Source organism: Daphnia pulicaria, chromosome 1 (genome assembly GCF_021234035.1).
Source record: "Daphnia pulicaria isolate SC F1-1A chromosome 1, SC_F0-13Bv2, whole genome shotgun sequence".
NCBI classification, from domain to species: domain Eukaryota; kingdom Metazoa; phylum Arthropoda; class Branchiopoda; order Diplostraca; family Daphniidae; genus Daphnia; species Daphnia pulicaria.
This window is the reverse complement of record NC_060913.1, coordinates 21,037,877-21,064,712: the sequence shown is the minus strand read 5'-3', so window position 1 is coordinate 21,064,712 and position 26,836 is coordinate 21,037,877. Positions and strand designations below refer to the sequence as shown.

General features: G+C 38.5%; 6 protein-coding genes and 1 long non-coding RNA gene across 11 annotated transcripts; 3 read left to right on the top strand and 4 right to left on the bottom strand.

Annotated features, from left to right (window-relative positions):
• Positions 1-56: 56 nt before the first annotated feature.
• Positions 57-5,161, bottom strand: LOC124338796 (kinase suppressor of Ras 2-like). 2 transcript variants are annotated; one of them, XM_046792842.1, is made up of 16 exons: positions 4,625-5,161; positions 4,280-4,565; positions 3,970-4,218; positions 3,755-3,908; positions 3,078-3,325; positions 2,867-3,007; positions 2,676-2,792; positions 2,451-2,600; positions 2,191-2,364; positions 2,002-2,121; positions 1,700-1,908; positions 1,459-1,632; positions 1,199-1,384; positions 976-1,109; positions 770-904; positions 57-699 (listed from the first exon to the last, which is right to left on the bottom strand). In XM_046792842.1, the coding sequence occupies exons 1-16, from the start codon at positions 4,796-4,798 to the stop codon at positions 417-419; spliced, it is 2,934 nt and encodes a 977-aa protein (XP_046648798.1). In that variant the 5' UTR covers positions 4,799-5,161; the 3' UTR covers positions 57-416. The 2 variants fall into 2 exon arrangements, with proteins under 2 accessions (XP_046648798.1, XP_046648799.1); XM_046792843.1 differs by having other exon boundaries at positions 3,078-3,256.
• Positions 5,162-5,347: 186 nt separating this feature from the next.
• Positions 5,348-7,506, top strand: LOC124338896 (replication factor C subunit 5-like). Of its 3 annotated transcripts, none has more exons than XM_046792851.1 (10): positions 5,348-5,437; positions 5,503-5,648; positions 5,714-5,797; positions 5,869-5,912; positions 6,010-6,172; positions 6,241-6,400; positions 6,472-6,608; positions 6,678-6,752; positions 7,132-7,209; positions 7,278-7,506. In XM_046792851.1, exons 2-10 carry the CDS (start codon positions 5,558-5,560, stop codon positions 7,436-7,438), a joined length of 993 nt encoding a protein of 330 aa, XP_046648807.1. In that variant the 5' UTR covers positions 5,348-5,437; positions 5,503-5,557; the 3' UTR covers positions 7,439-7,506. The 3 variants fall into 3 exon arrangements, with proteins under 3 accessions (XP_046648807.1, XP_046648808.1, XP_046648806.1); XM_046792852.1 differs by having other exon boundaries at positions 5,370-5,437; positions 5,545-5,648; XM_046792850.1 differs by having other exon boundaries at positions 5,388-5,648.
• A 3-nt stretch (positions 7,507-7,509) lies between these two features.
• LOC124338822 (pyruvate dehydrogenase [acetyl-transferring]-phosphatase 1, mitochondrial-like) lies at positions 7,510-10,012 on the bottom strand. 2 transcript variants are annotated; one of them, XM_046792845.1, is made up of 8 exons: positions 9,574-10,012; positions 9,364-9,508; positions 8,915-9,296; positions 8,711-8,855; positions 8,450-8,647; positions 8,177-8,374; positions 7,660-8,010; positions 7,510-7,590 (listed from the first exon to the last, which is right to left on the bottom strand). In XM_046792845.1, exons 1-7 carry the CDS (start codon positions 9,805-9,807, stop codon positions 7,687-7,689), a joined length of 1,626 nt encoding a protein of 541 aa, XP_046648801.1. In that variant the 5' UTR covers positions 9,808-10,012; the 3' UTR covers positions 7,510-7,590; positions 7,660-7,686. The 2 variants fall into 2 exon arrangements, with proteins under 2 accessions (XP_046648801.1, XP_046648800.1); XM_046792844.1 differs by having other exon boundaries at positions 7,510-8,010.
• Positions 10,013-10,074: 62 nt separating this feature from the next.
• Positions 10,075-11,678, top strand: LOC124338880 (pre-mRNA-splicing factor CWC25 homolog). Its single transcript, XM_046792849.1, has 5 exons — positions 10,075-10,220; positions 10,282-10,406; positions 10,476-10,555; positions 10,640-11,415; positions 11,498-11,678. The coding sequence occupies exons 1-5, from the start codon at positions 10,207-10,209 to the stop codon at positions 11,610-11,612; spliced, it is 1,110 nt and encodes a 369-aa protein (XP_046648805.1). The 5' UTR covers positions 10,075-10,206; the 3' UTR covers positions 11,613-11,678.
• Positions 11,651-14,035, bottom strand: LOC124338864 (solute carrier family 35 member C2-like). The gene is made up of 9 exons (XM_046792848.1): positions 13,442-14,035; positions 13,169-13,383; positions 13,028-13,100; positions 12,901-12,963; positions 12,789-12,844; positions 12,564-12,697; positions 12,296-12,471; positions 12,108-12,221; positions 11,651-12,041 (listed from the first exon to the last, which is right to left on the bottom strand). Exons 1-9 carry the CDS (start codon positions 13,754-13,756, stop codon positions 11,919-11,921), a joined length of 1,269 nt encoding a protein of 422 aa, XP_046648804.1. The 5' UTR covers positions 13,757-14,035; the 3' UTR covers positions 11,651-11,918.
• Positions 14,036-14,285: 250 nt separating this feature from the next.
• LOC124320686 (E3 ubiquitin-protein ligase MSL2-like) lies at positions 14,286-15,742 on the top strand. Its single transcript, XM_046783553.1, has 4 exons — positions 14,286-15,136; positions 15,201-15,276; positions 15,346-15,399; positions 15,456-15,742. Exons 1-4 carry the CDS (start codon positions 14,477-14,479, stop codon positions 15,716-15,718), a joined length of 1,053 nt encoding a protein of 350 aa, XP_046639509.1. The 5' UTR covers positions 14,286-14,476; the 3' UTR covers positions 15,719-15,742.
• Positions 15,743-16,691: 949 nt separating this feature from the next.
• LOC124328428 lies at positions 16,692-17,332 on the bottom strand. Its single transcript, XR_006916300.1, has 3 exons — positions 17,199-17,332; positions 16,933-17,135; positions 16,692-16,872 (listed from the first exon to the last, which is right to left on the bottom strand). It is a non-coding gene; the product is annotated as an uncharacterized LOC124328428 (long non-coding RNA).
• Between the last annotated feature and the right edge of the window lie 9,504 nt (positions 17,333-26,836).

Here is a 26,836-nt window from a genome sequence, read left to right as displayed (position 1 = left end):
CGAATTCAATGTTTATAATCACTTCAGAAATTCAAAGTAAAATATCTGAAGACAAATTACAAATGACTGAAACACTTTATTGACAGGCACAAACAAGAGGGAAGGTTGCGGGGACTAAATGAGCGGCGCGCCTACAAACTATCATACCGGCACATGTCAACTAATTTACTAAAATGCACAATATGAGTAGCAACAAGACGAAAGGATTCACTTAATAATGATTCTTTCGCCTGAATGTCGGAGTTTAGTGGAAAATTTTTTTGAAACCAGATTCATTTTGGCTATGGCCGACAAAATAACTAGCCGATATACTTACAAGAATCATTCGGGAATTATTCCAATAGTCATCTTTCTTGATTAAATTAGCAATATACGTAAACAGCGTAATCACTGATTAGTGAATGATAAGAATTTGATTAGAAAACCGATTCGGCCGATCTCGAGAGATGGACCGGATGAGACGGACTGCGAAGCAAACGTTTTTTGGGTAATCGCTCGAGTATCTTGAGTAACTTGCTGAATTCCGCCCGATCCTTGACATTAAAGGCCCAACATGCCATGAGAATGTCCTTAAGATCACGAGAAGCTTGAAGATTTGCAAGCGACTGCTTCATACCGCGGCCAATCTGCCAAATCATGGCTTCGGGGCAATGCTCCTTGTACGGCCACTCACCACACAGCAACTCGTACCAAACCGTCCTGCATAGAATCAAGTGTGTATCCAATGAGAAAATTCAATTCATTTATAGTTCAGTTATATGAGCAGTACCCAAAGGCGTAAGCATCGGAGGCCATAGTAAAAGGAAGCTCATCATTTTCTTCACTACTGGGTTTTAAACTTCGCATGACCTCTGGCGCCATGTAGCACAGCCAACCGGGTGGAATACTAAGTGCATCACTCCTCCTAAAATCCAATCAAAATAAATAATTCAACATTAGAAATTACATTAATTCATGTTTTCAATGTATACTGACCCATGGATTTTGCAAAGCTTTGAGACGCTAAAGAGGCCAAAATCGGTTATGATAACTTTTCCATTTTCCAAAAAGATATTTTTAGACTTTAAGTCCTTATGGATGATTCCTCGTGCATGAAGGTAGCCCATACCCTAAGATTGTAGGTAGTAATAACAGAAACATCAATAAATAATCCGCGTAATTGCAGTGACAACAGAAATTTCACTGACGACCAACTAACCTGAGATATTTGCTGGGCAATAATGACCGTTTTATTCATGCTGAATTTGTCTTTGCGTAAGTGAAGATGTGTATACAAGGTCAGGCCTTTACACATGCTCGTCACGAGCGCTAAGGTTGGCAAGTTCATGCATGCACCCATAAATAAAACTAAATTCTCATGCCGAGTTTTACGAAAGGTAGCCACCTGAATTAGAGATGGGGAAAAAAATGTGAATTAGCACAAACAGTGAAGAGAAAATCAAAATTATTATTTCTTACCTCAAGTTTGAAAGATTCTAAAACTTTCTCATCTCCTATCTGATCCATATTCAAGAGTCTAACAGCCACATCGCCATGCCAAATGCCCCGGTGAACGGTACCAAACCTACCCTGACCAATAGGATCTCCAAGTTCGAGCTCGTGAAACGGTATGTCCCACTCTCGAAGCGACAGCTAATGAAAATGAAAAACAAACACAATTGCTTTCAAATTGCAAATAAATAAAATTTGATTCACTAACGCTATTTTGGCGAGGCCAATGACGATCTCCCGATGTTTCAGTGTCAGAGATTTGACTGTCTTGCGAATCAACTCTGTAGGTGCGCTCCGAATCTGTACTCGTCGAATTTGATCCCGAAGTACCAGAAAGACCAGAAACGGAGATAATCTTATTCGAATCTTGCGATGTATGTCCACTTGTTGAGTTCTCGACGGAAGGATTTCCGGATGCTGCCAAAGCAAGATTTTGAGAAAAGAATTTTAAATTCGTTACACATTTAAAACACGGTCTAGAATGTAGAAAATTCCAACCAATTATGGTACCTGGACTTAGGGTGGTGACAGAGTTGATAACGGAAGTACTATTCTTTGCCGACAATGGAACGTGGGATAATGGCGATAACAATGTTTCGGCACTTTGTGCTCGATCAGCTTGGCGAACATCTGTTGTTAGATGACCGTAAAAATTTACATCATTACGACTGAAACATATTTTTAAGTTTTAAATAGTACCAGGAAAGCGGAATTGTGTGATTTGTGATGCCGAAGTTGGCGTGTGATTTGCGGAAATGTGCGAAGGTAGAACTAAAGCTGGGCTTGAGGGAGTTGAACTGCTACAGCTAGATGTAGTCGAACTTGAATCAAAATGTGTAGAGTGTAGACCAAAGCCGGACGTCGACCCACCTCCTATGAAGAAAATTGTGAACAAAATTTTACTTCAGAAGTCCAGTCACATGTTTGGCAAAGAAAACTAAAGTAAATTGAAGTCAAACCCTGATTCATATGAATGGCAGGTTGTGTCCTGGACTTTTTCTTGTCGTGTGGCGTGAGTCGGTTCAACGAAGGAGACGGAACCGAAGTCGTACTACTACCAATCGTATTACTGATTCCAGTTGTTCGCTGCATGATCGGCGTTTGAGGACCTGCAGATGAGTTTTTTGTGATTGACTAAACTTAAAAAGATTCGATGTCTTACTTAACATATGGAGATCACTTACCATCGTTGATACGCTGACGAACATAGTCTATTAAGCCAGGTGGAAGTTTACAGGACGGCGGTACTTTGGTGGCACAATCCCGATGACATTTATATTTACAATCTTTACATTTTAGACCTAAAACCAGACAAAAAATTAAGAAATGTTTTTAAGGTACGTATTATGATATGATTTTTTCCCATTAGACTTGCCTATGAACATTTGCTTCAAGCAGAGGTCACATACTGTCAACATCTTGAAAGTCATCGTAAATCGGTGATTTATGGTATGAGCCATAACGGCCGGTCCGCCAACAGTGGGAGTCCGTGGAGATTTCGGTGTGGCAACAGTTGCTAAACAGAAAACATGAAACATTGGAAAAAAACAAACAATAAAAGCTAAGGGGAAAAAAATGTAAATTACATTTTGGTATGTCATCATTGGAGTCGTCTGTGATGCTGCAAGGATCGGTGGCCAATCGGTGTCGCCCTTTGGACGGGGTTGAGGAAGTTGGCACGGCACCAGCCGGCGAGGCTCCAGGCAAATTGCTATTCGAAGTTGGTACAGGAGAACTGCTTCCAGTTACCGCCAAGTGTTCCATGCTACGTCCCAGCCAATAAGCGTTAGGTTTGGTACGACGAAAGCGGGACAGAAGCATAGTACTGGCACCACTACAGAGAAAAGTTATACACCCACCACCCATTCACGCGCGACAATAACGAGGCCATTTAATTACCACGAGTAGAACGTGGATTAATGTTGTTACCGAAATATTTAAATCCAAGCCAATAAGCCATGTAAACCCAATTTGAAGGTAATGGAAACATAGTTAGTTAGTAAAGGACATGGATGGGGGAAATGAATAAAAAGATCATAAAGAACAAAAAATCAGTATTCATGCTAGGTAATATATGAACGTCAGTTAAATGTTTCTGATGCAGTTCTTCTGGTCGAGAATTGTCATCGCCAGCCTTCGTGATGATGTGCATTCGCTTAACAATTCCAAGACATTTCTTAAAATATACATTAATTCTAACATTTCACTAGAACTGTTGATGCACTCAGATTTTCAAATAATAAAAGGAATAGTTTTTTTTTACCTGATAATATCATTTCCGTCGATTCTATTGGCTAGCTGGGATTCGTGGGAGGTAGATTTCGTAAGAGGGAAATCCGTCAATAGTGGCGCAGTACCACCAATAACCTGGTTTTTCTTGCGAGGTGGTGGAGTTGCAGGGAATTTCATACGATCTCCTAAATTGGAATTTCATTAGTTTCAACCACGCTAGTTAATAGCCGACTCCTTGTATTTTACCTCTTCCTTTTAATAAAGATGGAGTAGAGGGAGGGCTGCGGTTTTCCGAAGTCATTTGTGGAATGGTTTCATGGGCAGTTATTATACTTTGAATGGGGGATGAATTTTGTATAACACTGTCATTGTGCTGTATGTTAGAGGACATTGGCATTGAAATTTTTGTAGCATTATCCCAGGAATCCCAGTAAAGCGCTAAGTCAGGTGTTGTTCGGCCACTATTACCTTCCTTTTCATTATGTACCAGAACTTCTGCAATGTCAAAGCTCTTAGAGATGGATCAGTTAAACATTTTTATAAATGAATATCTTACCAGTATATCTCTTAACACTCTGAAGTGCTCTTATCAATCGCCTGTATTCATCTTCTTTTGCAGAACACTCATTGAAGATCCTTTTAATTTCATGATCACTGAGTTCTTGCAAAGATTCAAGAGATTGAAATTTGGCACACAAGGTTTCAACAGATGGCTGAGATATTCCAACAACTTGAAGCCATTGCTTGATTGACGGAATGTTTTTGACTTCATATGGTAATCCCTCAATGGGAATTTTGGCTTTTGCAACTAGCTGTTTGCTGAATAATTTGACTAGTTTACCCTGTTAAAAAATTGAAATGATTTAATTCAGAAAATTCTTTTAAATAGTAAACATCTTACCTCTATGGTTCTGATTTCTTGTTGAATCAACTCAGCACTGGTAGAGCACTGGGTTCTCAACCCTTCTAGATGTTTAGCATGAATGTCTATCATTGCATTGATATCTAAGAGCGTTTGAATGGTGTTACAGCTGTTGACCACAACAACAGCTTTCTTTGCGATTCCAGTATCCATTCTTAAGGGTATCTATATCTAGTACTTTGGTTGTTATTGCAGAACTTTACGTACGAAATTGCATATTATTCAGACGCAAACCGTCAACACTCAAAGCTCTTCGGACTCCGACTAATCATGTTTCCAAAGGCTTCCTCACCCACCGTACTTCTTTGTTATATGACTATCCAATGTTTTAGAAATCCATCGCGGTGTATAAGCGGTTTAAACGAACGAAAATGCACAGTGTTCCAATTTCGCAGACGCCATAACAACAATAACTAATGCCATCATAAGCGAATGTATTGCTATACATTACAGTCAGTCAGTATCAATAGAATCACTGATTATTCCATTTTTTCCACTACAGTCCGCGTACTTCTGCATTGTGTAGTAGCCATCTATGGTCCGAAAAATTAAACTAGTGTTGAATCGAGATTTTATAGTGTGATTTAATGTTATCAGTTATAAAATATTGTTCAATTCTTTTGGTCTTATAAAATACGGCGAATAATTTTATTTGTATGTTTTTATTATTTTATTTTAAATGAAAATTAGTTTTGTAAATCGATTAAATTGGCATTGGTGTCAAGTCAAGTTACTTTAGGCGCGCTTTACTTGTCTAAGTAGACGACGTGCATTTAGTTCCATACAATTTTGGCTTGTTTTTAATTTAATAAGTTTAACCAATTTAAAAACTAACAAGTTATAGAACATATCTGTAGGAAGTACCTAAATAGTCATAATAAGAGGCCTCTGGTATCTAGAGTTTCTTCGGAAATGACTTCCTCGGGAAATCTGCCGTGGGTGGAAAAATATCGACCAAAACAGTTGGATGACTTGATTTCTCACCAAGATATCATTTCAACAAGTAACTTTCTATATAATTCTATTTATTTTCAAAAATGTTTCATTTTCTCTGATAAAAATTTGCAGTTCGCAAGTTCATAAATGAAAATCGATTACCTCATTTACTTTTTTATGGACCTCCTGGAACTGGAAAAACAAGCACCATTCTTGGTATTAATATTCAATAAATATTACATTAGATTTTATTTCATGATTTGACTAATCAATTCATTCAAAATTAGCATGCGCCAAAGAACTGTATACACCCCAGCAATTCAATTCCATGGTGAATAATGTTACACAATTAAAATATCCATGTTATATTACATTCTTTCTTAGTTCAAAGACATCCTACAATCTAAAACTTTTTATTTTATGTGAAGGTTCTTGAACTAAATGCTTCTGATGACCGAGGCATCAATGTTGTAAGAAATCAGATCATGAGTTTTGCTAGCACAAGATCAATATTCAAATCAGGCTTCAAACTTATTATCTTGGATGAAGCTGATGCTATGACTAATGATGCTCAAAATGCTCTTAGAAGAGGTGATATTTTATAGAGATCCAACTAGTTATTAATAAATCATTAACATTTCATGATACATTTTTTCTAGTAATTGAAAAGTTTACTGAAAATGTTCGGTTTTGTCTCATCTGTAATTACATGAGTAAGATCATACCAGCTATCCAGTCACGCTGCACTCGTTTCCGATTCGGCCCATTAAAATCAGATCAAATTTTACCTCGGATGAATTACGTAATTGAAGAAGAAAAGTAAGAGGAGAAAATTAAACTATTCTAATCAAACATTTATTAAACTTTGTAAAATCTTTTCTCCAAATTAGAATTAAGGTCACGGAAGATGGGCGTCAAGCTTTGTTGAGCTTAGCTCATGGCGACATGCGTCGTGTCATAAATATTCTTCAAAGCACCTCAATGGCTTTTGATGAAGTGAATGAAGATCATGTTTACACTTGCGTCGGTATGAAAAAAATGATCTATGCTAATGATTTATGGAAACAAATTTTTAATTCTTATTAAATCCTGCCAGGTCATCCTCTTAAATCGGATATTGCAAATGTTGTTTCGTGGATGTTAAACGAAGATTTAACTTCAGCTTATAGTAGTAAGATACTGTTCTCGAATTGCTATAGGCTTTATTTAAATCTGGGGTTGCATGACTGTAACTTTTTTTTAGTTGGCATTCAGTATAATTGAGGGTTTTTTTGGCGGCAGGGATAGTAGAATTCTCATCGTTCCTATAAATGGCTGAATATTAATGTAGGAAAATTGAAGAATAAGGAAAGAAAGAGTTGGCGAAAGAGGTCGGGGTATCCATTCTACTATCCTTTCCGTCAAGAAAAAATTACGTAGACGAATTTGCCTTCTAAGGCTGGCATGACTGTATATTTTAATCAGAATCATGTTCTGGAAATTTATCAAGACGTTATTAATCGCCTAGTCATTAGAAATAAAGCTTCTGTTCGTTTTTATTTTCATCATAGAAATACGCGATCTTCAAACTTTCAAAGGCCTCGCTTTGCAAGATATCTTAACTGAAACGCACTTATACGTTCACAAAAGTAAGTTTTTTTCCCCCCCAATAAGCTCTACAATTGTTAAATTAATTTTGGTTGTTTTTGTGGTCTAGTCGAATTTCCGCCGAACGTCCGAGTCTTTTTACTGGAGAAGATGGCTGATGTTGAATATCGTTTGTCTGCGGGGTGCTCTGAAAAATTACAACTCGGATCCTTGCTTGCTGCCTTTGATTCAATTAAATATTTAATTGCTAAAGAAGTGTCAGTAAATTAAAATTATCCTAATCTAATTCTTCTGGTGTAAGGAGTTGTACTTCCTATATTACATCAACTATTCATATAGTATGTGTTTCCATCAGTTGTATTTACATTCTAAACAAAAAACAACCTCAGATCAGATGCCGAGGTGGAGAAAGGGCTCGCTGACTAGGATATGATTAAAATATGACAGTCTCGATACAATGAATGAATAAGAGATAAAGAACGAGTACTCACGCAATACGTTGTGTCACAAACAAAATTCTATTCCTGATTTGTTTGGGGAAGAGATTTCAGTAGGTAGTCAGTGTCGAAGTAAGCTACAATGATGGTGATATCATCTCTGAAAAGCCTAACAACGTCATCTGGCAACGAAAGGAGCTCTGAGAGACGATCAGGATCCAATCCTGTTTCTGTCGAAGCTAAAGCATGCCGAATCAAATGTGTTGCTGCATTGGTGTCCAATGGTCTCTTCGATAATCCCTCTCTTCGCTGCTGCAGCATGTTGTTGATTTCTTCCAAGGTAACATCACCCGGTGGAAGAGTGAGAGGACCCAGCGCGACTCTTCCCGACATGTGCTCTCCCACCTATTTTCAAAATTCAAATTTAATTTTACATTTATGGTTATTACTAAAATTGATGTATCTGACGTGACGTCAACGTCTTTCACATGCTGGATTATTTGAACAAATTCAAAAGCAAGACCAGTGACGACTATGATCTAATATCAACAAACTATCAAGCCCTACTTACCAAGCGGACAACTTGTGTAGGCGAGAGCAGATCCCATAAGCCGTCAGATGCAATGACGACAAATTTATCTCGAGGACTAAGAGTATGCTTGATGATTTCGGGTCGGGCTGAGAGGTAAGGAGGCGTTTTATAATGTGAAGGTAAGGCAGACTCCCCGAGGATCGGAATCACCCACTTTTCGAGAACGTGCCGAGGCCACTGTTTTCAGAACAATTACAAAAGCAAATCACTAAGCTAATCAGTGTTCTATAACTAGTGCTTTAATTTCAATACTTTGAAACGGAAGTCGCCAAAAGCTCTCAAAGGCATCAATTGACCAAGTAAGCGATCCATTCGCAAAACGGTGTCACGCTCATTGGGTGGGTGTTCACCATACAACCTCTCAACTTCAGCTGCATTTTCAGATGTATGCTCTTTCCCCAGTTTACGTGCACCCCAGGAACCATCTTCACTGAGATAACCCAACACGGCCTAAGAAAAACAGAATTTAGTCGCGTAAAATGCTAACTGGTACCGGTCAATAATAATGAATACCTGACAATCGCCTGTATTGGCTAAAACCAAGTTATTTGACGAAATGTGGGCAACCGTTGCAACAGAACCACTCATCGCTGTCGATAAAGTGCTAAGCTGAAGAACTTTGTCTCGACTGGGAAAGGCATCTCCCCACCAAGGTTTCCTATAATCAAGTCATTAAATCGAGATTTCTTACTTATTAAGTCAAGACAATTTCTATACCAATCCCATCGTGGAACACGTTGAAGAATATCCCCCATCTCAGGTCCAAGTAGAAAGGCCAAAGCTTCCTCGCTTAACTGTTGATCCATGGCATCAAAGGCCGTAACAAGCGCGCGCTCGGTACTGTTGATACTACACTGAGATTCGTCATTGGATAAGGTATCCCGCAAGTAACTCACAGAGGCGTGATACTGATTAAATTCATATGCATAGAGGGACTCGATTTCCGGACGGAATTCTGTAGTAGGAGTCATTTGTTCAAGCAAAAGGCTTGACACGTGCTGTGACGGGAGGGAAGCCGCAATGTAAGAGAGGAGGCGCTTGGCCAAAACTCTTGCACAAGCAGGGCCACCATGACCATCAAAAACACCCAGTAGATAACCTTTTCAAACCAAAAATAATTACTCATTTAATTAAATATGTTTGATATCCTCAAAAAGATTTAATACTTCGGTTATCACAGAGTTTTGCTATTGCAATGCTATCTTCAAGGGGGTTGTTGGAGGCCAATTGATTCCAATCTATCGACTTAAGTACACTACCAGGCTTTATTACTTCATACATTTTTTCATTTGCTTGCAGAATTGTTGTGGCCTAGAAATTAATAATACATGATTTTAAAAATTGCTGTAGTATTTTGAATCAAATCAAGCACCAACCTGCTGAGGAGAAATTTTTGGTGCCTTTTCAGATGGTCTTCCATATCGTGTAAAACTTCTACATCTTTTGTATTTTGGACATGGCACTCCATTAAATTGGCTTTTTAAAAGAGGTAACCCTTCTTGAGATGATGTCGCTCTTAAGCAAGTCGTCATCAAAACCGACTGTTGCATAAAAACCACGGTAAACTTCGAAATCTCAAACAATTTTGATCGAAGGACTGTGTACACCATTTTAAAATGTATACAAGTTTAAGTGCAAATTAAGACTTTTCAACAACAAAGCTAATTGTGAAATACAGATTTGATAAGAAGGACAAGGGTTATTCACATAAATTGTTCAAACATGATAGAATATAGAACATCAGGTATGGTGGTGTTAAATAGTTTGCCACAGCGAAAACGACAAGTAAACGATGTATTGAAAATTGTATTGAAAAAGTAAACACTAGAAACAGCTGATTTATAAAAGCGAGCGAAAAAATTGACAACGTCGCCAACGCAAATTTTTAGCTTGGCCTTGGGTACCGCGAGGTTTCGTCGTCTACTGTTTGTGTTTGACTGCTTTTATGACTTTTTGTTTAAAACAAATTATTACTTACGTTTAAGCATCCAAAAGATTAAATTCCAACCATGGACGAAGCACCGTAATATTGATATTGAACCCTTAAATACGTTTTATTCTCATTCAAGTGTTATCTCTTGTAGGAAACTTGATTGGATGTATGCTGGCCCTGCTGGTCATGTCAACACTGACGAATACTTGACAGGTCGAGCTGTAGACAAAACATTTGAACAGTTTAAACTTGGAGGAGCAGAACCTTTGAATCTGGGTATATTTGCATAACATATTTTTTCTCATTTATGTCTTGAATATTCATTGAGTTAATGTTTAATGATAGACTTACCTGCACCAACTTTACCCAGAGAGAAGTCTTCTGTACCTAGAATTCAAGTTGATGTGGCTCGGAAGGTTCAAGAGGTGAATAATATTTTCAATTTTTAATAATTAATAAGTAAATGAAATGCATGGTATTTATTTCTGTTGTTTTATTTTTGCTTATAGGATCCACTTTTAACTATTCGAAGACAAGAAGAAGAAAGAAGAGCCACATTGAGGGAACAAATGTTAATTCAACAAAGGTTAACATCCCACAGCAACAAAACATCAAATTCAAATCATGTAGGCAGTAAAAATAGAACAGAGAAAAGAAAGGACTCTGACAGTTCAGATAGTTCTGATTTAGACTCCAAGTTAGCTTCTAAATTGAAACAACTAAAGAAAAAGGAAAGCCTTGATGAAAAAATTGCTAAAAAACTTCAGAAATTAAAGAAAAGAAGAGATAGCACATCTAGTTCTTCTTCTTCGGATTCAGATGACAAAAATGATCGTCATGGGAAAAAGAGAACATCTTATGATTCACGTCGTGAAAGAGAACCCGAAGAAATGTATCATCACAACGATAGACATAGGAAAACTGATAACTACAGAAGATCAAGTTCATCTCATACGCAGAAAAAAATTGCGTCTGAAGATGTACGGAGAAGACCTCGTTCACGATCCCGTTCCAGATCGCCTAGATCCCGTGAAGTACGTGCTAACTATAAGGACACTCGTTCACAGCCCAGAACACTGACAGAGGGTCCTCCAGTAGCAAATAAAAGGAGTACTGGAATGAAGTTAAATGAAGAAGAATTAGAGAAACGAAGGAGGGAAATGATGCAACATGCTGTTGTAAGAGAGCAAGAAAGAAAAGTCAAGGTGGACAAATATCGTAAGGAAGTAGAAGATGAAGCAGGCCAACTAAACTCCGATCGACCTAAAGAAGCTGCATTCGTAAAGTAATTACTTTTTAGTTAGCAATTAACATTATGGGATAGTTTTCTTACTCTGTTTTTATTAACTTTTTTCTCTATCAAATAGAAAACAGTTGGCGACTGTAACAGCAAATACGACCGTCGAGGCCAGGATAAAAGCCAACGTTTTTAATATCCAAAGATCTGTCAATTCGATGGACTCAAACTTTGCTCGTCGGTAGCTGACACCAGAAAGTTCAATGAAATTTGTTTAAATAAATATGTTTGCGCGCCTTGCGCACCCCGTGTATTGAATTACAATAAATATTTTCCTCTGGAATATTCTTTTACGGAAAAACGGCACATCCAACATTGTAAAAATAATTACCCAGGCACATTTTTACATTCGATTTGGAAGGCTATCAACGTTTAACGTATACAAAATTTCAAATCAAAATGATCCTGAAACAAAGCAAGGATTGCCCTTGATCCAAATCTTAATCTTTCAGCCTCTTAAGATATGGTAACTCACGATGGAATATAGTTAATTATGGTGCCATTTCTTCACTGTCAGAGTTCATCAAATTCATAAGCAGTTCTTCTTCTCCAACATGCTTAGTTTTGAAAACTGCCAAGGATGACGCTTTGGATTCATTATGAATTCTTACAGCCTGCAAGAGTGACATAAAACACGCTCAACATTTTAAACGACAAATTAATTAATTCTTCCGTTATACCTTTAAGGCTACATGAAGTGTTATCCCAAGAAGGCAAATAACTAGACCGGCCGCGTTGATTGGATTCATTTCATCGTGGGTTATCAGAACAGCAAGCGTTAGCGTAAGAACTTCCTAATATTTCAAAACAGCACATTTTTTAAATCTATTATTACTTACAGTATGGAAACCAAACTTAAGACACGTACCTTTATTATGCCAGAGACAGAAAGTGTCAAACTCGAAGTATAAGACACTAGCAAATATTCGGTAAGTTCCATGAAAAAAGCAATAACTGCCCCTACTAGAACTTCTCCGAGAACTATGAATAGGTGGTAGGTATCAACGAAACGGAAGACATCCTTGGTCATAGCTAAACTCAAACCTTCAAGTGAAAACAACAATATTTTGTATTTAAAAAAATAATGATTTGGTTTTCAAACATGAACTAAGTGATAAAATCGTATGAGTAAATACCTTCAAAAGCCATTGCAAATGGAAGCAAAGTGACTATCATCCATGGCTGGATGTGATACATCATATCAATAGGATTTGCTAGGCCCATTTCTGATTTCTGCATCACCATTTGCGATAAAGTCCATCTTAATCCACTGTTCAGCACAATAAATATAAATATAAAACAAAAACACATTAAAATTTCATCAAACATACAATAAAATATTGAAAAAAAAATAAACTAACCTTAGAAATGAAGCAAACATAACCATTAAGAATCCTCCAAGATTAAACTGGGTAGCCTAAAAAAAGAATATAAAATAAAGGTAATTAATTAATTAACCAAAACTAAAATTACCTGGTAAGTAAACATGACTAGGCCACCAGATATCATCACAACAACCACAAGAAGGGTCCAATGCTAAAGGATGAATAATGAAAAAAAATGAATTTTTTATTTTACACATTGAAAATATCATTTAAACCTTTTTTTCTAATTTGAAAAGCAAAGCAAATCCCATAATAAATATAATGGCAGTGGATTTTGACATAGTATACCTACATAAAAACACAGAGTAAAGTGATTGATAATTTTTTTAACTTTTACGAATAAACAGGAGACTCACAGTGATACAGTGATGAATTCTAAACTCCAATTAGAAAGTCCAATGTCAAGTGCAGAAGCAATTCCTGCAGGTGCTAGTTGGACTGTATATGGCTGCCAAGCTAAGATTGGTCTCTTGTGATTAGTCCAATATTCCCACACAATCCGACAAGCAGCAGCAAGCATAAATTTTACAACTAGATGAGTTATCACAATGGATAATGGATAGTGAAGTTTCTAAATATTAAAAAAAGTGTTAATGACAATTTTATAAAAAGATTCTATCTAAAATTACTCTCATAAGCCATTTTTGGTAAAAAGTAAGTCCAATGGATGAAAGATAGTAGAGTAGCACAAGTAGCAAAGTCCTGAATATTATTTTACAGAATCCTTGCTTGATACTTGTATCAGAAGTTTTGGCTACTTTTGTTGTTTTTCCTGGGTTGCTCTCCATACTTAATTGTGATGAAAAGCTTGCACAGCTTGGACTACGGTTTCTTGCAGACAGAACTAATCCATCAACACTTCTTTTCTGTTCAGATTGATTGCTCACTTGGGAAAAAGACAGATGATGGGAATGTGTGTTCAACCTGGATTTGCTTAAAGGCATGTTATTTACAGTAAAAATAGCTTTGGTACACTATACACAATTTTTAGTGACCATTTATGTCAAAACTCAAAGAGATAGGTTAATAAAAAACCATTGCACAAACTAATTTTTGTAACCTTCTTTCAATCAATTTGACACACGGCAGTTGATAATGATGACGTTTTATCTTTTTAAACAATATTTTTCTTATTTATCTGACATCAGAGTGGTGTACAGGTGTAGTGCATGACAAGATCTACAGACTACAGACCACCAGTCACCACGTATACAGAGTAGTTCAATAACAAACAGTTTCGAATCGATTATTAAATAGAAATCGATTATTCAGGTAAACTATATCGCGATTTCGGAATCAGAAACATTTAACTGTAACAATACTAACAACAATATTTTTCCGTATAAAATAATAATATTGGCCGTAAAATAAAATAAATTTATTTTGATTATCAGCTATTTTAGATTCATTCAAACGAAAAAGCAAAATCGTGTCATAACATTAAAATATGATATCGGCAAAGCAGCGTAGGTGTGCGTATGTTGTCTTGCAGACAAGTTTTTGCAAGTTGCTGTGTTAAACTGTTAATCAAATTGTGCTCGTACTCGAAGACTCGATTCTTTTTATTTTTTTATTTATTTAGCTTCATTTTAATGGGTTTACGACTGAAATTATACTGAAACTTTTAATTTTAGAATCTTTTGAGTTTTTGTGTCCCTCTAAACATGAATGCCACAAGTTTGTATGTATCAACATGTAGACTAGTAGTTCAAGCTAATACTGAAGAACAATCCTCATGGAATGATTTGTACAGACTTCTTCCATATTTGAGGCAGGCTCTCTCTTGCACAGTTTGTGACTTGCTGTTGGTTGAGCCGTATTCACCAGAAAGTTCCTGCCAACATCATGTTTGTAAATCTTGTAGAGGGAGGAAAAAAAAGTTGAAGCCTTCCTGCAGTTGGTGCAAGTGCTACAATAGCTATAGTGAAAATGTTCAGCTCAGAATACTACTCCAGTGCTACAAAAAGTTAAATGAATACCTAGTTGGTACCTCAATTTTCAGAAAATTGAAAGCAAATGAATCAAATGGAGGGACTAGTGGCCTATCAGAAATAATAGAAGAAGGAGCAGGTTTTAAAGATGAATTTAATAGTTATGCTGGACTTTCAAAATCAGCATTAAAGCAACTTCCTTGTGCTTTGGTAGTTAATCCAACTGTTAGTGTTCAAACCCAAACAAATAACTCAATTTTAGTTGAAAAAAACCTTGAAACTGGGGCCAACCAATCACTTTCTAACTCACCATTTCAGACAACCTCTGTCGTGAATTTAGCAGATGCGTCTGCTTTACCAGCAAACGCAAACAATACTTCGAAAGATACAAAGGTGATGACACTATTGGCAACAATTGTAAATTCGGTTTGAAAAACAAGAATTCTTTCCTAAGCAGTCTAGAAATCCTAAGCAAAAACTGAAGAGGAAGGGATGTCGCTGTGGAAATGCAACCTCTTCTCCAGGAAAATTAAGTCAGTTTTGAATTATTTGCATGCTTTAAACTAGAATAAAATAACTTAATATTTTGTTTCCCCTCTTAGCCTGTTGCGGTCAAAGATGCCCTTGCTACGTGGAAGCAAAAGCCTGCACAGATTGTAATTTTAGGTTTTCTAACATTTAAAACGATTTAACTAACTCCTTTCTATAATAGGTCGATGTCGTGGATGTAGAAATCCTCACATTCCAGGTGGGAAAAAGATACGTTTTTTCCTGAGCGATGTCGGAGATTCCACAAGTAATACGAGTGAATCGTCGTTGGTGACCCAACTGAACTTACCACAATATGGCGTGCAAAGGACTTCCGTGTATTCAACTAGTCCGCAAATGTCATTCGAAAAAGTTCCTTCAACATTACTTGTAGATGACGAGAAATCTAATAGTGGCAAAAGTGAGACATTGGATATCGACGTATGAATACATTTATCTCTTCCTGCCGAAGATTTTGAGTGTATCAATTATTGTCAGATCAGTTACGGTAAACATATGCGCTGCATTCTATCAAGAATCATAAGAATTATTTATACGCATGAATGTAGATTAAGCTACTCTTTATTATTCAACATATTTCTTATAAACTACGAAGCATGAGCAGAGTCGCGAAGTTCTTTTGCAGTTCAATACTCAGGTTCAATTCAATCGTGCAGCACTGTTGTATGGGCTTTATTCATAGGGAAAGGGGGTCAAACCGAAACTTAGGTGATGAAGGGAAATTGTTTCGTGATACTTGTACTTGTCCGAACTTGTCATCCTGCTGCCCCATTCTTAAATCAAAGCAGTTTTCAATCACGCCCTTTCTCTATGTTTATTATCAATTCATTTATATTTGTATTCTAGTGTTCTTTAATCATGGAGTACCACGCAGTAAAATAATGGCATCTGGAAGGGGGTCATTTACTCATTTTTTCAATAAAGAGCAGGGTTTCATAAAATAATCATTTAACACAGTGCTTTTTCCGAGACTTATTCAAGGAAGTAACACCAAGTGACACTAATTGAGTTTCTCAAAGTTAAAACCGATTTAATGAGCAACCAAAGTTGTAACGAAAAGAGGGAGATGTACAAAGTCGTCAGAGGTGGACTATAGACCTTATTAAGATCCAAAGGTATGGGTCAAGCCGACCCCTTTGCGTCGCGTTGCAGTGTGAAGGGGTGCCTTGAACAGAAGATTTTTATTTGGCTTGCCTCATGTGGCATAGTGATAGACTTTACGGGTTAATCGTGCCCGAGGGAAGAATAGGGAGGAAAGGAAAGTCTGGTCCCCTCTTTTTTTCATTCTTTCCTTTCCTCCCTTTTCTTCCCTCGGGCGACCAAGTTCTAAAAAATGCAAAAATGGTTAACACTGGAACAATCCTTGTATTCAGTCCCATGATTATCATGAGAAGAACTAGACACGAGTGGAGTCAGGATTACAACAATGCTTAGTTATTAAGTTACATTTAGAGGCCAATATTGTGCGACCGACCCAACGGATTGTGAATGGCACAGCCAAGAGGTTTTGTCACGCACCATTCGTACAAGACGTGGATGCGATCGACGCAACGCCAAAAATGAATCGCGAGAACGTTTCCCTGTAAAATTAAGAAAAACTAAATATGTCGTCTGATCTCGGGAGAGACAGCTAAACTTACCTTCTTTAGACTGATGGGATTCTAGATAGGGAAAAGAACTGGAAACCAACTGAACATTCCAGGCGAGTGTGTTGCAGGGTTGATCGAGAGCATCACATCTTTGTAGAGGACCGTTTCAAAATAGCCGGCAAACCCGTGTAGCATAGCATCGCATTTAATAGGAAACTGCCGCACTTCATAACGGCTGTTGTCAATTGGCATTTCTGTCAAATTCAAGTCAAGGATTAAAGCGGAAATTCTGCTTTATAAAATAATTTTTTCTTTACCTCTATTCGGATGAGTAAATGTAAACAAGGCCTGCGGATCAGCCAGTGCTACCCTGCTGCGAAAGTAAACGACATAGACATCTCAAAAGACGTGAAGTAAGGCTCGTCACGCTCCCGACAGGATCGCACCTCATTGAACATTTTGGAATACTAGATTTGTCCCAGAAACGAAGAATATTTAATTATTCAATTAATTAATTAATTAATCATTCAATTAATCAATTAATCAATTAATTAATTATTCAATTATTCAATTTAATTATTCAATCGAAAAATATTCAATTATCCATGTCGGGCTGCCATGGAAACGTTCGCTTAGGGAAAGAAGTAGCCCTTTCAAATTGATATGGAAAATCGGGATCAGCCAAATTGAAATAGTACAGATCCTATTCCTATCCTATTGAACCTCTAGGCGACCAAGGAAAGAATTTTCTAACAAGGCTTAACTGTGCACATATAGAAATTGAATATGGATCTGTCATGTGTGTTTGAAACTTATTTAAGATAACAAGGTGAAGTCACCGTGGAATTTATTTAACTGGTTCGAAATGGAGGAGTTATTCATTCATTGCTTCAATGAATTGAAGCAATAACTCAAATGTCAATTTGGATAAAGTTATATTGTCAAGATAATTTGTTTCTATAATATTTCACTTCCCATACTTTCTGTTAGTATTATAGATTTTTATCTTCAAAAAGTTAAAGAAAGTCTGAAATAGCTAACTAAATCATTTGTTTTGTGTCACAATAATACGGATACTCACCCGCTGTGACAACCGGAAGAAGGGGGATGGCCCTGGTCGAACAGGAACTTGGAAAATTCATAATCTAAGGAAAACTTTTTTTTTTGGGGGGGGGGGGGGTCATGAGTAACCAGGAATCCCCTACTACTATATGGGGCATCACATTAAATTTGTCCAGCAGAAAGAAATCACGGCTTCTTCGTGTCCAATCATGTCCAATATGTATAAGAAAACCTGAAATTGCCGGTGGCAATAAGGTATTGTGATTCACAATCTACGCAATATGATACAAGCGTCGGACATCCTTGAAAATTTTGAAGCGTCGATTTGATTGTAAAATATAAGATTAGGCTTTGATATCTTAAGCGCTACCTTCTCTTATATCCTCGTGGGGTTAGGAGGGGGGATCCATTTCTTCGTTCGACTCCCGCGTGTTATTCATCCCGGCATCAAGATTGTTTTTATATTTCCCCCCGGTTTGTTTCGTCTTTACTCTTATTTCTTTTTATCTGCGTTTGTGTTTGTGTATGGGGCTGCTGCTGATTGACGGATAAGTTGCAACGCGCGCGTATCAACCCGCCCGCCGCGGCGCACCAGTTATGTACTAGTTCAATCCTCCCCCCCCCCCCCTTCTATTTCCTTCTTCTTCCTTCAGGAACCATTTCATCCAGGAGGAGAGAGATAGTCGCTTTGGCTCAGACTTGTGCCCATCAGGACATCTGCGAAATAAATTGTCGGGCAAGAGTTTCTTTTGTTTGTTCCGTTGCCTCACCCCCAAATCCGGTTTTGTCGTACGTTGGTGTATTCGGGTTGAAATGAACTGACGGTGGACAGGAGCTCTGCGCTCAACTTTTCTTTTTTTTTTCATTTTTTCATTTTTTTTTTAAATTCCGGATTTAAAAATAGGTTTTTGATTATTTGTGCAACGTGAGGAACAACAGGAGCGGCTGTCATAAAACACATGCAGTGCGCACAGAACAAACGGAAATATTTAAAAAATTAGGAGCCAACTGACTTTTGTCTCTTTCTCCATTTCTCCCAGGCTGGGTCGGGGGGAAAAAGAACAAAAACTCTGAAGCCACACACTAACCGGCTCTTTTCAAAACAAGTGTATGTGTGTGTCTGTGTGTGTCTGTCGTCTTATAATTCGTGATACATCAGTCTTTAGTCGTCTGAATCCCTCAGCAGCACTGGGTAAATTGACTGCATTTCCCGTCAAATTTCTATAGTCGTCGAATGGAAATGACCGTACAGACTATGTGAACCAAAGTCAAATTGAAAATAAATTCTGACAACCAGCAATAACCTTAATGCCAATCAATCGGGGGGGGGGGGGAGACCAATCCACCGCATCCGCTGATGGATCGATGATTTATCAATTCCCAATCAAATTGCGTCACCGCGCGGGGGTCTATGACGAGCATAATAGGAGAATCAAAATCTAATCAAAACGGAGGGACAGACCCTATTAGAGCAATTACACTAAACAAAAGAAATAAAAAGGAAAAAGGAGCGCATCCAAGTAAATATAGAAATCGATCGATTCCGCAGAATCCATTCCAGCCAATATTCTTGCCAAAAGAAAAAGACAAATATTATCCGTCCTAATGCTTCCTGTCAAATTTATTGTTTAACTTTATTCCGCACTAATTGCCGAAGGAATTGCCGGAACTATTTTAGGAATTAACAATAGGAAAATTTTAGACGGCCTTTAAACGAATTTCTTTTGTACGGTACCTTGTTATTTATGAAATAAATTGTAATGATTGTTTATTTTTATTTTTATTTTTTACAGGTGATGCCTGGCGCGCAACAGCATCCAGTGGCGGATGGCAAGCGAAGGAACAAGGGAGGAGCCAATCACGATCTAGGACTCTACGACCTGCCCACTTTTACAGCTCGGATTACGTTGGATCTCGGGAGGAAAATCCCATCAGCATCGAAACGGGCGACGAAAGTCGAGTCAGAGCCTCTACACCGTTCCGGCCGTCTGCCGATGACAAGGAAGAGTCCGGCGAATCATATCATTTGCCCATCGAGAGTTTGCCGATGGGGACGCCGCTGCTGGCGGAGGAGCTGCTGGACTTTACCGCAACAAATGCGTTTCTTTTTCTTGGCGCTAGTAGCCGGACTGGCGGCCTTTGGCTGGTCGTTGGCTTTGCTGGCCGGCACCACCAACTGGGTGGACACTTGGGAGCCGATCGACCTGCTCTACCAGCTGCCGTTACGACGTCGACGACGGCCCGTCCGGCGACGTCTGACACCGACGAATTCGATTACGACGACGACGACGACGACGACTGTAACGCCCAGGACGAATCGTACCAGACCGTCCGGGCAGGAGGAATAAACGAGCCGGACGATGCGGAGATCGTCATGTTGCGTCACGAAGAAGAGGAACAACCAGGGAACAACAGAATCCGGAATCCGGAATCTGGAAGAAGAAGATCAGCAGGAAGTCAAACGATCGTTGGTCATGGTCTTTCACGTCGGACTCTTCCGGGCATGTCCGGTCCTCAAGGGGGAAATGCCCTCCAGCGTTGGTAAGTTTTCTAGACGCAACTTTTTCTTGGAATAATTCAGACATTTTGAAGCCGATCGATAGGGCGAGAAATTTGAAACAAGATTTATAAAAAAATAAATAATAGTGGAAACAATTCAACTGCCAATTGTGTAACATACGCCGGACTGTGTGTGTGTGTGTTTGTTTCGTGTTTAGATCAATAACAGTACGAACGCGGGTTCCACGCCCTTTTTTTTGGGGGGGGGGGGCGGATCCCTTCCCCCTTCCTCTAGCGCTCGGTTATTATTTATTTGTTTATTTATTTATCCTTTTATTTTGCCAACTTCGTCTTTTACAATTCGTCTCTTCTTTTTCTCTGGAAACAAAAAAAAACAAAGAAACAATCGGTGGGAAAAAATATGACGGGCGGGAAATGCGATGGCACATCGATCGAATGTTTTATTGCGCCACACACCCCTCGACTGCTGCTGCTGGGTGGGGATCTTAACGTCACGGATCTTTCACGATGGATGAGACGCGCCAGCGGAACAAGAAAAATGGGAAAATTCATGTTTTCCCATTTGTCACATTTTCTAGGCAATAGCGTCATATGCATATGCTGTTGTACATATGCCGACGAAAGTTCTAAGATGTGAAACGATTCGTTTCATTTCTTTATAGTTTTAACTTTTTGGCTAAAATGGTTTTTCTTTAAATAAATAAATAAAAATTAATAAAACGATCATCATATCCCTATCGATAATGATGATGTCAGGGGGGAGAAAAGCAATTGCGTGGGCCCGGGATGGCGCGCTGCGGTTTTCTTTGACGGCCAGTTGTCAGGATCAAAATGGTCGTTCACCAGCAGAGCGTTCATTTTCACTAGAGCTTGAAAGTTGTTGTCGACCAAAATTTAAAAAAAAAAAATGTCGACGACGAAAAAGGACGGACCCGTAGAAGAAAAAAAAACCCTCGAAAGTTAAAGGAACTCGTGTTAAAAAGAAATTCAGTCAGCTCCACGTGATTGAAACGAGACGAGACGACAAAAACGAGTTGGATCGATTTCCCGATGGTTTTTCCTGCTGCTTCTCTTCTTCTCGATCTTTTAACGTCTGTTCTCGCGACCATGTGCCAACTCTGCACATTTGCGTGTGTTTCGTCATTGCTTTTCTCGAGATTGACTTCACCATCGATCGTTAGTTTTTAGTTTTAACCGAAATGAGACAAAAAGAAAACAATAGCACGCATTGGAACACTGCTGTGCACTTCGAAGAAGAGATCACCATTCACTTGAATGAATAATTTGTCTTTTATTGGAGCTTAGAGCTGGAGACGACTAGCCGAAGAACGAAAGAAAGAGGTTAGAACGACAACTATGTCGCTATCCAATCCGGATTTAATTTTACCAACCCTTTGTAGGAAATGATCCAGAGGAAGCAAGAAGCAGTTAACTTGATACCGCTAGAACCCGCTGCCGATGAAAACCAAATTTGCTGTATTCTCATCCAATTACCTAGATTAGATCAGAAACTAGAACGGCGATTCCATCGAACAATCCAAACATGCACTCAAAGTAATTTTTTCTCATGGCCATTTCAAACCCATAAATATTTAACCTGCTGATTATGATCTTGTTTGGTGCAACCTCAAACAAAAAGCATTGACATTGTCCATAAGAAAGTGTACGAATGGAAAGACGAAGGGAGAGTTAAAAAAGAGCCGACCCCTTTCTTCCCCACTCTTTTCATCCCTTCCTTGACTGTCCTTCCTTTCGTACCCTTTTCTTATGGACATTGTCAATGCTTTTTTGTTTGAGGTTGCACCAAACTGGGGCCAAAAGCTAACCAAGATGGCTACCTCGAACCACTCTATAGATGTTATACCAATGAAAAAGTAGTAAACATGCCAAAAAATCGTGCGCAGTTTACGCCGATGCGCACCACAGCGGCAGATAGCATAACTAAACTTTTTATTACGCTTGACACTTAGCGTACTTCAAGATCCTTTGTTCGACAAGCAGTCGGTTCTCGTCTCGTCTCTTGAAGTACGCTAAGTGTCAAGCGTAATAAAAAGTTTAGTTATGCTATCTGCCGCTGTGGTGCGCATCCGCGTAAACTGCGCACGATTTTTTGGCATGTCTACTACTTTTTCATTGGTATAACATCTATAGGGGGATAAGCGCATTTTTCAGGAATTGGGAGAGCGCTGCCGTCAGCCAGGGTCAAGATTGTTCTACCTAGTCTCTGTTGGCGCGCCAGAACGCTACGACAATCTTAAAAGGCCTGGCGCGCCAGTACGTCACGTAGGCATATTCGAGCTTTTTAGACGGCACGTTCTGCTTTTTGAGCAATTGTTATACCCTACAACATAGTGTCAAAGTGGGGAACTCAACGGTGTAGTGGTTAGAGAGCTAGCCTACGACACGAAAGATTGGTGGTTTGTACCTTGGGTGGGATGATTCATTTTTTTACATTAATACCCGATAACTTTGCCGATGCAAGCGGCTGCGTAGCGGATGCCGCGAGGATACTTCCAGCGTTACTCAAGCCCGCGGGAGTGTGGGCCCTGGAGGGGCAATCCCGTGGCCGCGAGAGGACCTTTTCACCCCTATTTACCCTTTTCGTCCTTCACCTTTAAGCTCTAAGGGCAAAAGAAGGGAATAAAGGAAGCAAAAAAATGGTGAAAAGGTGGAAAAAGAGCAAAATTCAGCACATTTTAAGGGAATATTGTTGGTACAAGGGAATGGTGTAGGCCTAATGGATGGGGAGCACGGATTGTCAGCTTGAAATATCCTATTGGTTGAAAAGTTCGAATCCAATAGCATTTTTTTTTTAAATTTTTATTGAAACCACCTAGAATTCAACGCAGTTATGTTTCAACTTTTTTATGAACTTCTTAAACCTTTGTAATATTGTAGAAGAGCAACGAGCTCAATTTTCATCATAAAGCTTGCATGACCTTTCATTTCAGATGTCCTGCTACTTTTTCCCGCTGGGTGCTCTCTGTTCAATTTTTATCAACAGCTGACAAATGCATCTTTAATTTGACAATGCTGTTAAACCAACTCTGTGTGTACAGGGGTTCGTTAAGTGAACAATTTTTTTTTTCGTTTTGTGGCATTGCCAGATTTAAGAAAATGTAATCGTAGTAGGAAAACAAAGTCTAAAAACAATAGGGAATTTACGTATTTTGCTTGACGGAAAAACGGCGACGCATGTCAGAAGAAAATTTTTTTAGTGTCTTATTAAATAAACTTGATTTTACAACTCAATATACGAAATGTCCAAGTCAATTGATACTAAAAAATACGAAGATCGGAGATTTTTCTAACGCCATGACTTTCTTCGTAATTTTCGGCTGCTAAAAGTTTGAAAAAAAAGAGATTTTATTTGTTGGCTACAGCGCTGCCATATCGCCTTAACAAAAGTTGTAGTTCGCATCACTTCTTTCTCATAAAAAATGAAAGAGAGAAAGAGGTCTGGCGTTTATTGCTAGAAAACTCTACTCTGTATTGGCTAAGAAACATTGTCACGTGACATTTGGCAACGTTGATTGGGTAGTTTCCAAGTCGTTCACTTAACGAACCCCAGCGCAAGCAAAGAGTTTGAGGAAATCAGCTGATCGAAAACTAACTCGACCGAGTGGATCCTGTACACACCCAGAGACGCTCTGTAACGTTCGTGTCTACTCTCCCAGATTCCAATACATATGGTCTCACTTCATCACAACCTGGTGTTACATTCATATACAGCATAAAATCGAGTATCTTCTGATCCATTGAAACAATCTTGATTGCGATTCTTCGCACAATTTTGCTCAAGATATTCGAATTTTTTGCATCTGATTTTGCATCCATCTCCATTCCAAATGATTGTGAAAACATGTCGACGTAGTCTGTATTAAGTTTTCCTGGAAACTTCTTTGCTAAGCTGTTAAAAGGTGATTTTAGACATTCAATTAAGGATTTTCGATTTTCGTCCTTTTTTGCGAACTTTGCTGGGAAAATTTTGCAAAGTGAGCGGGAAGGGATGCCATTCTGTTTTACTAAGAATACATTACTGTTGTAGCTTTTTCAGGTAGGGGTTCTTCATGTTGTAGAAATTCCGATTGGTCTGGCCCATTGCTATCGTGGTAAATATCAATTACATCTTCCCTCTTAAAAATATTTCCATTTTCGCTCTTGAAAACAATGTCTTCATCCATTTTCACCAAATCACCTATTAAGATTTAAAGAATTAATTCAAAGTTACAATTTAGGGTACAATTTAGTTAACTTAACTAACCTTGTTTTATTGTTGGATTTAGTAGAAGGTCGAGGATTTTGCAAAGTATGCGGGAGGGGGGCGGGTTTCTTTAAGTTTTTTTTTTCGAAAAAGTTGGCTTCTCCTTCTTGGCGTTCCCAGTTTCAAAAACCTCCTTTATTCCTTAAAGAAAACCTGAGTTTTTACCGGATTCCTGCTTGACCTGAAAGAAAAAAAAGTTTTGTTTATGTATTTCAGCTTATCGCTTATCTCCTGTTTTTTTTAAATTAGAATTAAATATATTGAGAGGAAAACATCGCCTGTATTTATCGGTAGAGCGACATTCCAAGAATACAGTGCTACATGAAGAGGGAGCGATTAATTATTCTCCAGTTTCTGCTCCAATCTTTTTATCCACCTGATCCTCGAGGTGGATCTTTCTCTCTGCTGCAGGACTCCTCTTCCTCTACTTCGTCCTTGCCATGGTGGCTCTGCCACTTGAGGTGCTGGTGGGATGGGAACTAGTGCTGGTTCTGCGATTGTGAGATCCTCCCACAGCACCTGCAAGGCCTCCTTTTCTTCAGTCTCTTCGATCCCAACTGCTCCTTCCTGCTCTCCTCCGACGGGTCCTTCTTCCTCTCCTAGGACGGCTTCCACTCCTTGATTGAGTTGTTGTTGTGGTTTGGGCCCGTTGAATAACTGCCCCGTGGTGATGCGGTAATCACCGTCAGCTCTTTGCCTGAGCCTATGGAATTCCGCTGTCTCTGCCGGCGTTGGGCAGTGTTCTGTCGAATAAGGTTTTTCGTGATTTGAGCGTAGTCGAATCACGAATAACTTTTATTTATTCGACGAATAACAAATACGAATAAAAATAAGGGTCTTATTCGAATTTTCGAATAGAATAACGAATAACGAATAAAGAATAAAATTTCGAATAAAATTTCGAATAAAACATAAAAAATTCCGTTTTTTTTAATTCGTTTGTTTAAGAGAATAAGTAAACCAACAACCAAATTGATTAATGAAAAAAAAATTATTCTTTTTCTGTATTGGCTTTATTTCGGTGTTATTTGTCACATTGAAGATTAAATTGGAACAGAAATTAATTGGGAACCGAATTAATTGACTGTTTTGACTCGTAAAAATAAAATTAAGAAATTTAAGATACGATTGAACGGATTGACTGAGTTCATAAATTGGAACAGAAATTAATTGGGAACTGAATTAATTGACTGTTTTGACTCGTAAAAATGAAATTAAGATACGATTGAACGGATTGACTGAGTGAGACTCATTACTCTTCAAAGTATTGTCTGCAGGCTGCCTATTATCTTGATCTGCATGTTCTTGGTCTGAGCTCTCTGATTCTGGAGAAATATTAGCTGCTAATTCAGCGTCATACTCATGATCATCCATTCTATAAACTTAGCCCACGACCATGAGGCTTGGAAGTCACAAACAGAAACAGCTCAAGATATGAAGATAAAAACTTTTACTCCATAAAAAAATATGGAATTACTCTGTGAAAAACAAGTAATACAATTTTTGATAAACCGTCTCCACTGTCTATGAATAATCTTAATACCTTCATGGATTTGGAAACTCACACAACAAAATTAACCACGTGAAGAATGCTAGACTAGACTACAGAACCTACACAAAGACTTTAGACTATGACTTTCATCTGTAATGCCGAGGGGTGAACCTAAACAGTATCCCTAATTTATTCGAAAAGTTATTCGCGGACAAACGAATAAAAAAACGAATAATTTTTCTCTAAAAGATAAAGAATAACGAATACGAATAACTGTCATTTATTCGACGAATAACGAATACGAATAACGTTATTCTTTATTCGCGAATAAGGAATTTTATTCGAAAGGAATTATCCGACAGAACACTGGCGTTGGGAAGTATCGCTGTGGTGGAGAGTCATATGAGGCTATTCGTGCCAAGAACCGGCGGTGAATGACCTCACGCTCTTCATGTGTTGGAGCATGGATGAAATGATCGTTTGAATCCTACAGCACACGTCCCGTGTTGGGTACTCTGGGTGGGTTAAGGTACTTTTCAATCCGTCCCGCTCTGGTATTTTTGTGGAGCGGTGGCAGGATGGGTCCTGTCCATTCTGGGATTTCTCCGCGCAGGCGG